Source organism: Argentina silus (genome assembly GCF_951799395.1).
Source record: "Argentina silus genome assembly, chromosome: 7".
Lineage (NCBI taxonomy): Eukaryota > Metazoa > Chordata > Actinopteri > Argentiniformes > Argentinidae > Argentina > Argentina silus.
The window spans coordinates 4,410,396-4,429,432 of record NC_139661.1 but is presented as its reverse complement, the minus strand read 5'-3'; the positions used below and the strand labels follow the sequence as shown (position 1 = coordinate 4,429,432).

Below are 19,037 nucleotides of genomic sequence, written 5' to 3'. Positions count from 1 at the left end.
TAAAGTGAAGTTGAAATATCATTTAAATGTTTTGTTTTCTTCTTGGATGTCTTCTCTGTACTTGTAATGTTATGCTTAAATGCGCTATTTTGAGCCTTGGGACGTTGCAAGTCCTTATCGTCTGTGTGTGAGGGCAGATATTGATATTGGACTGTGCTACAGTTTGATATTACAAAATCTATATGTGTGACAGGGGCTTTGCCCTGTGTATTGTGACTCATGGTATGTCCTTTGCTATGCACCGGGTCCATAAAATCTAATGTATTCACAACTCAAATCCAGCTTGTAAAACTGTCAGACAAAGGTGCCTTGATTTATTCTGTTTATCCTGGTGGCTTGTGGCGTGCTAAGCCTGGGACATGAAACAGAATGGTGTATTATGGGAGTGCCAGTGTTTGGATGCTCTCTCCCCCTCCCCTTCCCCCAACATACACACACACACACACACACACACACACACACACACACACACACACACACATAGCCCTGATGCTTCTGTGTCTGTCCCTGCAGTCACAAAGAGAAACAGTGGCTAGGCTTTCATCCAGCCTCCTCCAGTACACCTGCTGCTGTTCCTCCCCCCCCCAACACCACCACCACCACCACCACCCCCCTTGAAGACAGGGCCGATAACAACACAAAGGCAGGCTCATGCATTCTGCTGCACTGTGTTGACATCTCTTTGAATTCTACCTCTCCTCCTCTTTCTACCTTCCCATGAAGACCAATTTACCACCAATACTGCCTGCTGTGCCCCACTTCCAAACACAGTCATCACTGTTTTGTCGCTTCTGATCCTCGGTTCCCTCGAAGGAATTTTTCATTGCCTGTTGTCTTAAAAAGTAAACAGGAATACATTCCAAGAACAGCTCAAAAGAGCTTGAAAAGCTTCAAAAACCAAAGCTTCCTGTTGCTGATAATATGACAGGAAATGTCACACTTAGACAACAATGGTGCGCAGAGCACAAACACCCAAGATATCAAAGACTTATATTGGAATTATTAATGTCAGTCAAGACCATCTATACAATAGTACTGTCCTCACATGCATGTATGAAATGCAGGAATGTGTTTCTATAGGAATGGTCGACCTTATTTCTCCAGGAATCTGCAATGTTACCCCATTCCCTTCAACATTCTCCTTGCATTGTTGGGGTCAATATTAAAATACAGTATTCCTTTTGAGTGGTGGTGATGGTTCTATCCATACTGTAGGCATCTTGAGTGCTCTCTCAAGTATGACAGTCAGTCAGAGGCCCAGGGGACTGGCCAGGAGGGAACACATCCCCGAGAGGCACAATGCTGCATGCCACAAATGTCCAGCACTTAGAGGGCCACACACACACACACACACACGCACATGCACACGCACACACATACACACACACACACATATACTGTACTGCACACACACACACACACACACATACTGCACACACACTTGTACACGCACACACACACACACACACACACACACATGTACACACACACACACACACACACACCAAACCCAATCCAAACGAGCATACTGTACTGTAGCACATGAATACAAATAAACACGCATGTGTCTTCAAAGCTAGAATGCTCCATAATCTGCCTTGACACTCCGTCTCATTACAATGCAGCGGCGCACACAGGCAACACATTTTCCCCCCTCTGTGTTCAAAGCCGAGGGTTCTGACGGAAGACCGCATTGCAGCCACGCAAAAGACCGAAAGTATAGTACAGCTGCGGTTTCTCACCGCTGATGAAAAGGGAAACCGGGGCAAATGTGTTTGAACAGGGTAACAGGCAACAGACCCCGTCTCAATAGCGGTGTAAATGACCCTATAGAGCGTTGTGGAGAGAATGCTTTAGAAGCACGAATATGGCGACGGTATCGAGCTGCAGCTAAGTGGTTCTGCAGAAACGCCCGCAGGGGTGGCAAAGGCAATTGATTCTGAAGGAGCTGAGTCTGAGGCTGCTACAGCTAGCTGATCTGAGCTGCAGCGCTGGAGGATATGACTTTGGGCTTGTTTTGCTCCAGTAGTGTTAGAATGCTAAAATATTGACCGCGTAACAATGCGTTGTGTGCTGAGGCGGAAAAACAGCTGGAGCTGGAGGGCTGTTTTATTTTCAGAGTCCATCTTTCCTTCAGTGATCATATCCTGTCCTGTGTGATGGCTTTATGAGTTCTAATAATGCACAGTGGGGGGTTCTGCAGGGGGGTCGTAGCGCCGGGCCCGGGCTGGGCCGGCCTTGGCGCCAGGGACCGATTAAAACGCTCATTGGAGGTACAGAGACAAGGCCGCCTTATCTTGTGTGATAAAGCCTCATTTCTACATTCATGGACTTCCTAATTAAATCCCAACGTGTTGGGAGATACAGACGTTTGAAGCTCTGCTTTGGCGGCATAAAACAGAATTGTCAATCTCTCATGAGACGAGTCTCTTATCTGCTCACCTGCTGATCCTCTCTGACACCCTCTCTCTCTCTCTGTGTGCGTCATGTTTTCATCACAAGAACTCCCCATCCATTTTATTATTACTTTTTTTTTTATATAGCTTTAAGTCATCTGAAATCTCTCTGTTGGAAGTGCTCTATACTGTACGTCAGACACATGAGAGAAACACAGGCATCTTCAAGGGCTGCAGAAATTCTGGGGCTTCTGGCATGATATTCAGTCCCTTCAGCTTTCACTTCTTCCACAGGCACACCGCTTCAAGTGACGCCCCCCTGAGAGGTCTCACGGAAATTCATTACCATAAATAGAAAGGGAAAAAAGTGTCAGAAACACATTAAGAAGGTGCGTATGCTCTACTATGCAGGAATATGCCGGTTCTATGAATACACCGCCACCTGGAAGGGTCTAGGGATATTTCTTGTTTTGATTTCAGTATAATGAGTTGTAGTGTGTAAATCCTGTGGACTGCAGTTTTGTATGCGGAAATTGTCTTGGACAGGCAACTCCCTCTTCCATACGGTAACAGTAAAACCCAGGACTATCATAAGCTGCCACATAGCAAAAAGAAACGAGGCAGTTTATCACGAAGAGGGAATTAACTTCAAAGGGACTCAAAATGTCCATGTGGAATATAGGCGTCAATATGAATAATTCATGAATAATGCTTCGCCAGAGTAATATGCTGACACAATTTGTCACACACCATATGAATACATAACTTGCGTTATGGCCACGTGGGAAGGTTCAGCAAACTCAGGTGGTGGTGTGGTTTCCGTTGCCGTTTTCACCCAGCAAAGCTGGGTAACTTACACCCCCACTTCATGGTGAATTACTTATGAGGCCCTTTGCCTTAAGAGGGGGAACCAGGAGCCTTGATAGTCTGTAGCCGGTGAAAATGTAACTTTCCTCTGACTTGAAGGCTAAAGTGGTGGTGGGGGTTGAAGGATGTTGCCTCTCAAAGCTGTTTTTAAAAGGCTGTCCCGTTGTCACTTTTGGGAGGATGCGCCTTTTGAGCTGACATTTTGATGGAGAGGAAGGTAGCAGCAGCAGGGGAGCTTAGACACATAGACAGAAATTGCTCTTTTCAGAGGGCACTATAATGACTGTTGCCATTTTATGTATGAGGAACCTTTTACATCCTTCTACCGTGTCACTGAGTGCTCTCGCTTGATTGAGCTTTCTCAAAATGACTGAACAGAAGTGTGGGAAATCATGCTGAAATCATTCTAAAATGCCTCATGGTGATTTGTTCATCTCAATGAAGGTATATGAATGTACAGTATATGATGGTACTTGGATCATAATTCGACCTGTAGGGAGGAATCTGAAAGTGAGACTCAATCAAAGGTGTTCTCTTGCACTCTTGACTATTTACCTCTGTCACTGCTTACATTACATTACATTGCATTACATTTATCCAAAGCGACTTACAACAAATACATTTGTCTAAGTAAATCAATCCTCTATCTATCAGTCATCATAAGAAAACGTAACCTATGCTAGGACCAGGGGCCATTGGCAATCACAATGCTAGAAGAAGGAAGAATTCCTTCTTTTTTTTTAAATTAATTTATTTACAGTAGAGAAACTTGTACAGGGGGGTAGTGGAGATGAAGAGGTCTTTAGGAGGGACAGTTAAGGTGCAAGACTAAGACTGCTGCCCTGCTGGTTGTAATGCCACATAGGCTATCAGTAGTCCCATCGTTGTAATGATGTGGTTAATTAAACCAATTGAACTTCGTTCCTTTGATCTCTGGAACAAGACACTGTGCACTCCTACCACCAACTGATCATAACCTACAGTATGTAAACCAGATCAGATCACCATCGAGTACTTTGACCAAAAGGAGCATCGGTTGAAACGGCGAATTAATGGGATAGTTCACGAACATGTAAAAAAAAATCACATATTTGGTTCTTTAGGCTGACAGAAATCAATGGGCAAGGACAGACTTCAATTTAAAGTTTTGTTTTGTTTATCTGGTCGCTGTCATTACCGCTAACTGTTAACATTTTCAACCAAAAGTCAATGGAAGTCAATGGAAGTCAATGGATCCTAAATTAGTATGTAATGACATGTTATGCCCAAATCATCCCAAATTCTCTAAAAAAGACTCAGTGACTTGATTTAAATGACTTTGACATGATTCAGCTATTATATTTCCTACTTAGGGTCCATTGACTTCCATTGGTGTTTGGTAAAACTTTTCCAACTCTTGAACTATGAATAAAGGCGATTTTCACCTGATTCTGAATGTGCTATAATTAGTCAGGCTGGTGACATAAAGTACTTGAATGAGGATGCATTCATACATATGAAAGGCTCAACGTAGAGTGGCTCTCTAATGAAAACAAAATGCAAAATACGCCTGGCCTTTGAATGGAATAGATTCTACAAGGGCATGCTGGGTATGTGTTCATTTTCCTCCATTTGATGGAACTCTTTGCTGCCTGGAAAGAGAGGCCTCTCAAGGTTTCTATATTTTATTTCTCAACTTTACTGAGTGAACATTGCATTAATCTCACTCATCCTTTTTATTTCTCCAGCACCTTGAATCTCTGTTTTCATTATAGTGGGGGCGCAGAGGCTTTGCAAACACAAACACACACAAGCACGCGTGTGTGTGTGTGTGTGCGTGTGTGTGTGTGTGTGTGCGTGCATGCGTGTGTTGTGTGTGTGTGTGTGTGTGTGTTTGTGTTTGCAAAGCCTATGCAGGTGTGGCATACAGTGTATTGGCCTTTATGGTGGAATTCTTTTAAAAGAATGTTACACAGTGTGCCCAGCTTTAGTGTTGTCGTGCTGCAGTATCTATCTCCTCTTGGGACAGACACACAACAGGATGTTCATTTTGCACAACAAACGATGTTTACCTGATGTCAACACACAATTCCCCATAAAGGGGCAACCTGGGATTGGTACATCCATTTTTGGACTTTTAAATGAATGATATTTATCCAACGAGTGTTGAATAATATAACTTGCCTCATGAGCCTAGTTCAACTGTCTTACCCCACCAGAACCCAAAATATAAGCTTGTTTTATTGGTTTTATTGTTTTTGGGGTTTTTGTAAACAATGTCATTTTAATCAAACACTGTATAGCTTCAAAACATGGTTCAAACTAGCATTTCGATCTCATGGATGGCCAGTCCTTGCATCCATAGCTCTGTCTATGTGATTGAGAGTGGTTCCATTCCTCCTGCCTCATCCCTCAGCTGTTTACCAAAAAAAAAGTGGCTATGTTTGTTGTTTGAATCCCATATTGCCTCTTTTAATGCATTATGTGTTGATTATGTGTCGACACAATTTCCACAAACTGGCCACCTGTCTGCATACCCTCCTGGGTATACCGTGTTATCCCTTGGTAATTTTCTCTTGGTAGAATTAAACCTTTCCACGTTGAATCCCCTTCCCACAGCTGTAAGACTCTCATATAGCACTTTGGATTGGTTATGTTTTCATTGCAGTTCATCGGCGTATTAAGCGACTAAGTATCATTTCTCCGAGACGGGGGCAGATGTGGAGAGATGAGAGGAGGCTTCCCTGCGACAGTGATTCTGTGATAATAAACCATTAGATAAGGCCCTCAGGCGATGGCGGCTAGGTATCGGACACACTATAAACCGGGTTTTGCTCACCTCTTAAATCACAGCAGAATTGGGATTAGTTGTTGGCCACTCTATGTGTCATAAGCAAGCTCCAAGGGCTTTGTTGAGCACGTGAGAAACGAGGACATAAAGTCTAGCAGTGCGTGAAGTACAGGAGGCTGAGATGAAAAAGCAGAGAGTGGAGGTCTTGTATCCTGTGTGTAGCGATAAGACTGTTAGGGCCCTTGTAGTTTAACTGCCGCTTGTTTTTTTTTGCGGCCACCACATTGGTGATACTGGGGGATAGTTCACCCAAATTACAAAATCGCATGTTGGATTCCTTACAGTAAAAGGATTCTGTGGACAAGAACAGCCTTCAATCCACACTTTTTTTTGTCATTTGGTTCTTGTCATCTGGGCACTGTCACTGAGCTCTAACTGATTGAAGCTTTTCTGACTAAAAAACTATGGAAGTCAATGGACCCTAAATAAGGACCCTAAATTCATCCCAAATTCTCTGAAAAGACTGAATGACTTGATTTAAATGATATTAGAGATATTAGTTTAAATCAAATCAAATCAAACTTTTATTATATACAGTACTGCATGCAATGCAATATGCTTTACAGGAAAAAATACATTGTTTTCGTACTGTTTCATAATACTATTTCTTTGTCTCTTTCTTTGTGTGTGTGTCTCTCTCTCTCTCTCTCTCTCTCTCTCTCTGTCTCTCAGCCTGAAGAATCAGATATGTGTCCAGTGAGTCTTGAAGAATGAACCAACCATTGGATTGATGTCAGACAAGCTGTGGTCAGCTTGCCCCGCTTCTTCTTCTTCAGCCTCTGCTGAGCTTTCTCTCTCTCTCTCTTCTTCCTTCCACTCTCTCTCTCTCTCTCAATCTCTCTCTCTCGCGCTCTCTCTCTCTCTCTGCTCTGTCTCTCCGTCTCTCTCAGCAGCCCTGGTCTGCTGGCATGGAAGAAAGAGGGATTTTTTTCTAATGCTCCTGCTCCACACCATGTCTCTCACCTTATAATATACTGTACAGTACAGCTTTTTTGCCGTTCTTCTCATTTGGGCCAGTCTTCAGACGTGATCATCAACATTCCACACCCAGTCAGATCCTCAGTATTTATCAAGACATTGGTCCAAGTGCATAAAGGTGGATCTGGTGGAAAGCGACTGTCCCCCTCAACGCATGGAGTAACGTCTGGCATCTTCATGCCCGATGTTTTGCTTTCATTTCCAGAAGAGGTTAGAACAAGGAAGACTGTCAGTGACATTAAATCCTGTGTAGAATAATTCTTATGATTGTTTTTTTGTGTCATTTATTTATTTGAAATAGCATATATTTATTGGAAGAATGAACAGATATAGTTAATATATTGCTTTTGATCTTATTTATGAATAAACCTATTTCACTTTTCCCTAAGATATTTTGGAGAATGATATATGGTGATACTATCTATTCCCACTCATCCAATCTCACAGTAACTAAATCCCTATTAACTAAAGGGATTGTTGGCAATAATCATGAGTTGAGATGGGTTGATGAAAAATGCATTCTGTATATTGCACAAGCTGCTCCATACACAGTACTAAAGGAAATTACCGTGTTTCATGATTATGTAACTGACCCACATGTCTTTCAGTGTTTGAAAGAGACCAGTTGGCATATACATTATATTGTCTGTGTTAAAAGTCTAGACATGTATTATTATTTTTTATTTGTTTTTAAACGTGGTTTAAAGGGTTCAAATGTGGTCTTCGTCTCAGGGAGGTCCCATTGATTACTAAGTTGTCGAAAATGCTCCATTCATACACACCGAGTTCATTCCAATAGAGCCTTTTAGAATGTATTGGTATGCCAGTTACAGTCGATTTGAATCAAACCATGTTATTCTGTAATGGTGTAAGAAAACATTGCTGTGATGTCTTATTCTAAATGGAGAGTATTTCAAAAGCAATCCAACTTTTTACGACCTTATCTCAACGTTCTGTAGCACTCTTTCATTCTAATACGTTATTAGAACATTTAAAGCTATCTTATGACAGTGCTTGCTGTTGCCATGATGTCCTGGACTTAACCAGGGTGGCTAGTGAGAAAACTACTGAGAAGTTGTTCTAGTCTGAATTTGTATTAGTTCTTACTGTTGTGGATCAGATTATTTGTTATTGGGAAAGCAGATGTATCTGTATAGAGACATTTATTTATTATACTGTCTGTACAGTCCAGTGTTGACAGCAAAGTCGTATTTGATCAATACTGTAGACTTGATACATGTGTTAACGGTATTTTTGTGCTAATTTGTAACTGATCTGTTTGTTTTGAAATGACTAATGTCTGGAATTGTTACACCAATTGAATCCCTTCTTCTCTCTCTTTTTTTATTTTGGAGAAGACTTCACTTGTTTACTGCTAAAAAAAAAACTAAAAAAAACACACACCCCACCAAAGCATTTTCATGCGAGTTAGAGAGATGGAGAGAGATATTCAAAACACTGGAAAACATCATGAACTGAATACCAACTGAAGCTGGCTCAACTCAGAGATGCCACAGGCAAAAAAAACGAATCTATAAAGTGTTTTTATTCTTACAAAACAAGAAGAACTATGTGCATGAATGACTGATTAATGCTTCTTTTCGATCCACTGAATTGCTTTGCTCAGCCCGAGTCATACTGTACATTCTGTCCAACTTTGCATTGGATCTAGTGTCTCTCCCTCTCTAGAGGATGTCCACCTTGCATACCGTACACCCTTGGTCCCCTTGTGCTCTGGGTCATGTACTCTTCTGTGTCTGAAAAAGAATAAAAGACACATGCAACTACAGTATACCACCTGTCCACTTGTGTTGGTTTTGTGTGACTAATGGTTTCCTCTGAGCTGGTGTTCACATCCCCAGTGTCAACATCCTACTCAATTGACTCAGCATGACAGATAAACTGTCACCTTTAAGTTAGGTCATCCCTCCCATATCAACATTATGAGAAAATATCAAAGTTTCTCCAAAATAGTATCCTTTGCATGGATATGATATGTATGGAGGACATGTTCTTAGAAGCTCTAGCCCTAACCCTAGCTTTGACCCTAACCCAAACTCTAGCCCTTCCCCTAACCTTAGCCCTAAACCTAAACCTAACCCTTGACCTACCCCTAACCCTAGGTCTACCCCTTGCCCTAGCCCTACCCCTAACCCTAGTCCACCATAGCCTGACATTTTCTGTTCCAGTAGCTCAACAATGATGTGACTAACATCTCTATTCATCACCTGTCAGAGTATAGACACTCACCTCTGGTGGAATATCAGGTGCCAAGAAACCAGTGCTCCCCTCCAGAGAAAGGCAGGGGGGATTTCTGACAGCGCTTGCCATCGCTTCAGAAGTCAATCAGCTATTTCTTTGATAATGAACTTTTCTAATGAAATCTTCTATCGTTGCACAGCAGCTTTATGCGTCCTGACCCATTCGAGATAAATGATTTGAATGAAGCCATGCAGACAACGGCAGACTCATCAGGAAGCGAAAGTCATTAATTCACTGTTTTAAAATTTAAATAATAGGATGTACTGCAAAAGTGAAAGGTCCCAAATGAGTTTCAGCGTGAGTGGGCGTGGAGGAGCGCATGGGTGCGTTCAAGGATCTTTATTGACCTCAGAGGAGTCGTGAAGAATCTCACGAAATAACTTAAACACATTCATCAATTACTAGTGACAGCTTCAACCCAAGGCATAAATCTTGTTATGAGGCTTTAAAAAACTATGTTACTAAAGAAAAGCACACAGACTGCTTCACAGTACATTGCACTACACTATACGACTACGACAGCCCTTTTAAGGGTTAAACACATGAGACAGACATCTTCTAGACAATGTATTTCACTCGATTATAAGAATGAAATCATCCGAGAAGGATGGATATAGCTAGTAATCAGAGCTGTGTGGATGGAACAGATGTGTCTCAAGATTAAATTGAACATCAGAAATGAAATGAAATTGAGTAAAAGGCACAACATTAACGGAATTTACATTGGTACCACATGGGTAAGTATTACTTCTGAGCTGCAGCTGAGATTCCCAGAGATGCTCTAGAATGTTTTGCTTGTGAGTGAGGAGGAGAGGAGGGAACGCCTGGAGGTTAGATATAGAACACACAGCATACATCAGAGCTGGGAATGTGTGGAGGTTGGCTCCTGTTCTAGCCCCTTTTTGGGAGAAGAAAAGGGTTATTTTCAGGATTGGGGCCAAGGTGAGAATGAGCTCAGTTTTCCTGCCTCCACATCCGAGGATCTCCCACTGGAATGGAACAAGAAGAGAAGGGGAGAACAAAAACTGTCTGATAGTCAAGATTTACAAAAGAAAGACATTCCTTTGAATTCAATTCCTGGATTTTTGTGGACGTAGGTTTTAAATCTGCTACAAAGCCCATACAGATTCTTCCATCCATAACCAATATGTGTAATTGGGTGATTTCCAAAGCTGGGGGAATTAGGGAGTGATTTAAAGAGCTTAGCAGCGTTTTCTTAGGTACTGTATGCCAATGGCTGAGATTTTATGATTCGAGGGAAATTGCACATCCCCTCTATCCTTTATTTTTAAGTTATGCACACATCATCTGTGTGGTTACAAAGAAAAAACCTTCCTTCCAGGACTGTATTCTTTTATATCCATTGAAGTATCCTGAAGATTTCATTCATTCACAGAAATCATTGACTCGAATGATTATCTTATGTGTTTGTACACCATACTTATTCATGCTCTGTACCTTTGTAAAAAAATAAATAAAAAAAGGAAAAAACTAAAGAAGCTATTCCATTACCTTGATGACAGCATTACTGTAATAATTATTAAGCAATTCTCCATTATAAGAACTAGTAATATCTGAATCTAAAGGGGAATATCGTGGATTTATGTGTGAATACTCTTACTTGGTTGGATTGTTTGGTTGGATTGGTGGATTGTTAACTCTGATCATGCTCCAGCTATCTCTGGATGGAGTAAATGTAGCACTTATCTCAGCTGTAATGCCTGCTCTTTGTGGAAATGAAATTCTCGCTCTACATACAAAGTGGATGAAAGTCATCAGAGAAAGTAATGAACATGAATCAATTTTTAATGGTGCATTAATAAAATATATTTTGCCTCATAATTTCCTGAGGCAGAAATGCAGCCCCCTAAATTTCCCAAAGCAGACCACAAGTTCTGCTCTCATTACCTAAGCGTATTTCACAGATTATACACAGGAAGGAAATGCACAAGCATGAGAAAACCCACACACACACGCACACACACACAAAATCCCTTAATCAGGAAATGCAAAACAGTTGGCAGACTGATAACACAGACGAATGTGTTGTGTGAAATAGAATTTGGCATAGTGCTCACTCGCAATGAATCACTCAGAATTCACTTGGTTTACCTGCTGTGGCTACTGTACATACCTTCATGGAATGTACACAAACATACCCCTAGGCCTATATAATCATGGCCCAGCAAAGCAGTATTTTCATACCTATTACGATAAGCTAAATAAGTCCCCCCATTGTTTGTCATGGCACATTTCTACACAGCTACAGTACATGAGGCATCTTTATTCCATTTCACGAGTCATATGTCACTGATGAACAGCCAGAAAGAGGGAATAGATTAGTAGCTGTCTGATCCATTTTGTCCTTGCATGGTTGGAGCCCCAGATTTCGCCTGGGGGACAGTGAGGGTTGTCAAGGTATATCTGTCCAGCCATCAGATTGCCTCCACTTGTACCTCTGTGTTATTATTGCCATTCTCTTTGCTTTTTTCCCCCCCTCCTTTTTTTCCTACCAATAAACACGCGTTCCCATTCTACGGCCGGTGTTGTCCTAGGGGGGGATCGCTGCTGTCAGGGTGTGTTAGTGCAATGGCGGGCGGGCCCGCGAGTCATAGAGGCTAAACTGGAACAGCGTTCCTGTGGCTGGCTTTGCCGCACAACGTCACAGGGACAGGCGGTACCGGGGCCAGGGCCGGTCCTACTACCATGCTGCCACACCACTGACCCCAGGGCCGGGACTGGCACCTACCACCACACTGCACCACTGACCTCAGGACCAGCCCTACCACCATGCTGCACCACTGACCCCAGGACCAGCCCTACCACCATGCTGCACCACTGACCCCAGGACCAGCCCTACCACCATGCTGCACCACTGACCCCACAGGACCAGCTAGCCATTTCTGGAAAAGACCTTAAGAAGTGAACCCCCTGCACTTCAGGGCCTTGGAGTGGCCCAGTGCTGGGAGGTTCAGCGCAGTGACCATCATTCCTTTATCACTCAAAGTCAATGTTGATTGAGTTGGTTCGATTGGTCAGACAAGGCATTGTTAAATGGATCGTGCTGGGATGTTGTTTTGGTCACTCCAGAGCACTCAGAGGTCAGGGTCAGTTGGTACACTGAGGCTTCTTGTGTGCCTCTTGATATCATGATATCAGAGTCCTGTATACATGCATACAGTTTACAGTACAAGGGAATTCTGGATCGGATACACAAGACATTATGTTTTACTTCAGATGTCTATCTATATGCTATCCTCTTGGGGACGGTGTATTTGTTTTTCGTTTTTTCCATCTTCCCATTATTTCGCCAGGGTTCTGGAGCCGTGCTTGTCCCTTTAATTATTAAAGGCAATCTGCTATGCCTCAAACGCTGGTTTATATGTCAAGCGACTGTTTTCACTGTGACCGTCAGAGACAGATTTCGCCAACCCTAGAAACCAATGAGCAACAAGGTCTTCATGAAGTCTGCAACAAATGCTACCTAGTCATAATTGATGGAGCCTAAAGGGCAGCAGAGTGCTTGATCATTATGATTTATTTCATTGGGTTTGATCATAAAACCTGAGAGAATCGAACAATCATTTCCACCTGTCCTATTTAGGTCATTGCTCAAGGTCAGACGGTCGAAATAACACTCGTGAATCCAACGAGGTTATCATGAGAGCAGTTTGATGACACCATAAGGGGTCGATCTAATTTAGCAACAGTTCTTCTTAAAGTGTTCTTAAAGCAATGTTATTAAAACGTTGTTGTCTTTCAGAGATCTATCTGGTTGTTTATTAGATGCTGATCAGATTCTCAGACATGCAGGTAATTTAATCCTTTTTTTTCCCCCAGCGAAAACATTCTCAATCATGTTCTCAGTCAACACAGATGACATGCTTTGTGATGGAATTACATTTTCGATTTAAAATGTAATTTGCAAAAGGAACAGGCTTGATCAGTAGAATCATATTGTACTGTACACTCTGTTGCAGGAGGCACTCTAGAATCAGCACTACCTACAGGCTATACGCTAATGTATGCAAATATCCAGCCCCTTCCATATGCCAAGCCATGTATTTTTAATTCCGATTTCTCCTTTTTATTTTTGCTTTTGGGCCCCGTTTGAATTCCCTCTCTCTCTTTGCGTGTTGTTGATAGTGAAAGAGTGTGTCAGATTGATCTGAGTGTGTGCCATGCAGTGTATTCCTGCTCCTTTTGCGTGCAAATGGGCATCAGGGACACTGCGTCGTTCCTCACTGGATTCACCAGAGAGACTCTTTTAACCATTTTAATCAAAGATTCATCGACTGTGCTCATTAGACCCAAATCTATTCCTACTGGGCACATCTCACTCACACCAATTTCATCCCACACGAAAGACAGAGATGCTTATCTAAAAGCCCAGCAACTAAAAATGTGTATTTGCTTGACTTGGTCAACGTTAGCATGGGTGATTTTTTAATGTATTTCTTTGATTTCAACATTATTTCTTTCAAGAGAGATCTGGTCCAAGACAGCGGCAGCAGATGATGTGCCTGTACTGAACATTCACAGACAACTAGGATGTTACATGCTGTCAAATCTGGCCACAGTACGTTATTCTAAGCTGGCTTGGATCAACAACCCCACTTAACCCCATACCATTGCTGACGGTGAATCGTGTGCTGTGTACTGTAGATAGACTTCATTTCATCAAGTCAAACGCGGTTTACGGCCTTGCATCCAGATTAAAGCCAATGAGTGTGTAATCATTACTCTTCCATCAACATTGACCACTGACCACATTGTCCACTGCTGACTGCTGTATTCCATAGGCCTGAGGAGCTCATGGTATTGATCTGATTTGTCAGCCTGTGGTGACTTCCGTGTGTGTGTGTGTGTGTGTATGTATGTGTGTGCGCGTGGGCGTGCGCGTGGGCGTGGGCGTGTGTGTGTGTGTGTGTGGAGAGAGAGCCTCCAGAGACCTGGGCTTCACTCCTGCATAATTACCGCCAGGAGATTTACTGGGACAGATTTATGCAGCATGTTATCTTCATCTGATTTGGCTCTCAGTCAAATATGAGTGTGCGTGTTTGCTGCTGCCGGAATTTGAATTTGCATTTAAAGCTGGCCAGTGAAGGGAAGCCTATATGGAATGGTAACAGTGAAGAATTATTCACATTTGCTTGTTTATTTTCACTTTGTTCTTAGAATCCTGAATAAATGCATTTTTCTTACTCTAAGCATTTCACAGCTGCTTGTTTGCATATCTCTTATGAGCATTAGAAAATAGTGTTTTACTCTGAATGTACCTATCGATTAAATTCAGATTAATCTGAAGTAGGAGCAATGCTATTTCACAATAGACCCCTTGGGAAAGCGCATCACTAGATTCTAGGTTGATCAAAGTGACTAGAATAGGTAGAGAACTGTCCAGGTGCTACATCTGCTGTCTATTGCCGTGTTCCCATAGGATGAGTCTGAGTTCTCCACACCGTCCAGGGATGAGGTAAATGGACCTGTTACTTCCCACTCAGCAGATCAGAATTACTCAGCAGAGGGAATTATAGTGTAGTTGAATGTGTGTGTGTGTGTGTGTGTGTGTGTATATATATATATATACACACTCACTGAACACTTTATTAGGTGGTGTAATGGTGGTGTAATGGTGTGGGGAATGTTTTCTTGGCACACTTTGGGCCCGTTAATACCAATCAATCATCGCTTGAATGCCACAGCCTATTTGAGTATTGTTGCTGACCATGTACATCCCTTCATGGCCACAATTTACCCATCTTCTAATGGCTACTTCCAGCATGATAATGCACCATGTCACAAAGCAAAAGTCGTTTCAAACTGGTTTCATGAACATGACAATGAGTTCAGTGTTCTTCAGTGGCCTTCCCAGTCACTGGATCTGAATCCAGTAGAACACCTTTGGAATGTGGTAGAACGGGAGATTCACAGCTTGAAAGTGCACCTGAAAAATCTGCAGGAATTGCGTGATGCAATCATGTCATCATGGACCAGAATCTCAAAGGAATGTTTCCAACATCTTGTGGAATCAATCACAAAGAATTGAGGCTGTTTTGAGAGAAAAGGGAGGCCCTACCCAGTATTAGTATATTGTTCCTAATAAAGTACTCGGTGACTGTATATGTGTGTGTGTGTGTGTGTGTGTGTGTGTGTGTGTGTGTGTGTGTGTGTGTGTGTGTGTGTATGTGTGTGTGTGTGTGTGTTTGTGTTTGTGTTTATGTTTGTGTTTGTGTGTGTGTGTGTGTGTGTGTGTGTGTGTGTGTGTGTGTGTGTGTGTGTGTGTGTGTGTGTGTGTGTGTGTGTGTGTGTGTGTGTGTGTGTGTGTGTGCAGTGTGCCAAACCTGTGTGGGTCAACCTGTGCGTGTGCATGTCTTTCACAATCTCTAAAAGGCTCTGGCAGACTGGGAGACACACCAACTAACATAGAGTATATTTTTGGCTCTGTGAAAGCTCGTATAATGAGGCAGAGAATACTCCTAAGTGCCGTGGTAATGGATTCAATAAAGCACCAATGAGAATGATCTCAACTAGCAAAAACAGACCCAGCCCCTACATTGGTAGTCTGATCTGAAGGAACATTTTTGTTTAAATATTCACTGTCTTTGCTGCAGGGGATGTCCCAAATGTAGATTAATTAAAGACGATCCAATGGTTGTTTTTTGTGCAGGATGGGTTTTCTTCCCTTGAAGAAATGGTGAACCCTCTCACTCCTTCTCAAGATGGAATGTTTCATTGACAGTACCTTTTACAATGCTTGGAGGGGAGAGCCTGCAGACAGGATTGAAGAAGGATATTTTGGCACTCATCTGTCGAGGTACGACAGATAATCAAACAATAACAAATGGATCTCTCACACTCTAATTACTCCAAAACGATTATCTCTTGAAATGAAATTGTATTACCAAAGCAAACATAGCAAACGTGTTCATGCTCTGCTGTCATCATAACAAATATTCTAATATTCATAATAGTCCATGAGTCAGATCCTCACATTTCGGCCATCTGCACCATTTGGAGGTACAATGTGTCATAGTGATTTTTTGGAAGGTCTAATTGGAAAATGTGTGATAGCTTTCTGTGTGTTTATCACTCTTTCTTTCATCCCTCCATCCCATCATCGATTTCCACCTCTGTGACAGAAGGTCACCCATTTTCTATCTAGACCCAACTAACGTAGACCTTTAAAGAAAATCACTATGAGACATTGTACCTCCAAATGGTACTGACCAACCCCCCTGGCTCACAGTTGTTATTGTGTCACAATACAGTATCATCATGTTTTCCAGAATGGCATGAGAGAGACTTAACCAAAAGTGGTGATGTGTTTTTCTTGACAGAGTGGCATAACTGGGGTTTTTATGTACTGTTCTGTACTATTACTATTACTTACTATGTCATCCATCAATGTAATATTCCACCAATGGATTTACATGGCAGTGGTGGCAGGAATGCCTATTCCCAACTTTCCAATCCATTATTTATGGCTAAATTCTCTTATGCACTTTGATCATCAAAAATATTTTTGCAAATGCAGTGGACTGTATGTGGTGAGGCTAGCAATAATTCATCGATCCGTCAGGAAAGGCGTTGTGGTGTGATTATGAATTCTGAATTGACAAGAGAGACGTATTATTATGTATTATGCAAAGACAGCAAATTGCATAGCCATGGGGTACAGGAAATGGATTAATGGCAGCAGGCTCTCAATATGTGTAATGTAATTCTGTCAAATATTTTCAGCTCCGCCAACACAACCTCATCATACTTACTGTAGATTGTGCTGATCTTTCGTTAGGATTCACATTTTAGGATTCAATTCGATTTACATAACCAGTTGTAATACATGCAGTTACCAACAGTTAGCTGCTGATGAAAGAGCAAGTTGAGAAGTATAACTTTATGATTCCCATCCATCCATTGGCATCTATGCCATTATATGACCCTCACCATGATGCCAATGTAGCAGAGGCCATCACGCTCTTTTGCTGAGGTAACCCTGACATAGCCCTCAAAACACAAGAATGGTCTTGGTGTTACAGATTACAGTCTGTGGCATCCATGGGAGACATCACCAGTTCAAACCCGGCCGGTTACACCAATCATTAGTGAAAGATCAGATGACGATATACAGTATTGGTACAGAAAACAGTTGGGGGAGCTGTCACGTGTCAAAATAGTTTGGACGTGTCTGGATTGTTGAGGGTTTGGATACGGCCACTCCATCTGAGCTCTGATGGGTCAGACAGTAATCGCTGAGCTACCGCTTCTGCACTGACACACACCATCCAACTGTATCATCATTAGGGTGGTATGGCGCCAAGATCCCAGATGTCCGACATTAACTGAATGGGTCTTTGCTACTGTAACGTTGGGGACAAGACCCTGCGCACCATTCTCGGTCATAAAATCTGCAAATGGGATTGATGCTCACTCATTATGGGACTCCCTCTTTAAGTTACAAGAAACAACTGCCAATTCCTGATGCCCATTGCATCCAGTAGTCTACTGCATCCATCCCTTGATAGAATATTATTACCCAGAACAAATGTCATAGCAGATTGGATGCCACCCTTTAGATGACATTTAACAGTAAAGGGCCCCTATTTGGAGAATGTCTACGCCAGTTTCTACTTGAGCTGGAAATTCAATAGCTGGAGGTTCATGAGAGTTGAACATCCTCACTGTGGCACAGTAGATTACTGGTTTTATATATTTGGAAGGACTTCCAATACACTGCAGATTATACAATTGCTGCTCACACTCTTTTGTTGTTCGCTAACAAAGAGTGTACACCCAGGAGTGATTGCCAAGACATAAGCGATAGATCAGAATACAAAACCCCCAGATAATGTGGACAGATTTGATACAAATTGAGCATTAGAGGGGTTTCGACTTCCTCTTAAGCTGTTGATTGTTCTATTACACTAATGGCTGAGTGAAAAGAACCTGCTTCACCCAGACGCCTCCCAAGGTCTGAGTATGACTGAGCAACTGTACAATCCTTCCCACCAGCCGCCCCCTTCCCTATGCTAGCAGTTCCTGGTTGCTGAGAAAGTCAGTTCTATAACTGTTGCGCAAGTCTGTGTATGGTGAAACGTAACCCAAACACATGTTCATATCAAGCTGAGGATCTCTTCCTCTACTTTCCCTCATAGAAAGACAGGCCGCAGTGTTCTGTGCGGCGCGAGACAAAGACCGGGACAATGACAAGTGAATGTGGAAGCGGGTGCCGCGTTACACTCCCCCAGCGCTGATGTGAAAGCGCCGGTGTCAACGCGTTCTCGGCTGACTCTCTGGCACAGCTCACACACTGGCTAGTTGATATCACCCGCCGTACCACCCCCTTTAAGTGGGCTCTGTGGCATATCAGGTTGTCCTCATCAGGACAAGTGAGATCTTATACAACACAAGGGAGAATTAGCTGTCCTGCCTTCACCTCACCCCGCCCTGGGCCATGGCTCTCAACCAGGCCCACACAATACCGTGCCTCCTCCACCTGCGCCCAGATCCTATGGCGGTTCAATAGAATTTTAGCGTCTATTGTTTGGCCAACTGTGACCGCTCCGATTACATTACTCCTATCAAATCATATCAATTTAATTCGATCTTCTTTATTAAACTCTCCGCCACCCACCCTCCTCTGGGAACCTCTCTGAAAATGTCAGAGACAAAATAGAAAGAATATTGTATTATAGACAAGG

General features: G+C 42.5%; 1 protein-coding gene across 1 annotated transcript in view; it reads left to right on the top strand.

The window, feature by feature from the left end:
* The window catches only part of zmat4a (zinc finger, matrin-type 4a), a gene marked incomplete at its 5' end in the record, with an annotated part of 70,576 nt that extends 63,722 nt beyond the window's left edge, over nt 1-6,854 (top strand). Inside the window, one exon of the mRNA XM_083672888.1 lies at nt 6,766-6,854. Coding sequence (XP_083529014.1) covers nt 6,766-6,793 — 28 coding nt within the window. The 3' untranslated portion in view covers nt 6,794-6,854. The remainder of the gene's footprint in view (nt 1-6,765) is intronic.
* Nucleotides 6,855-19,037: the final 12,183 nt, after the last annotated feature.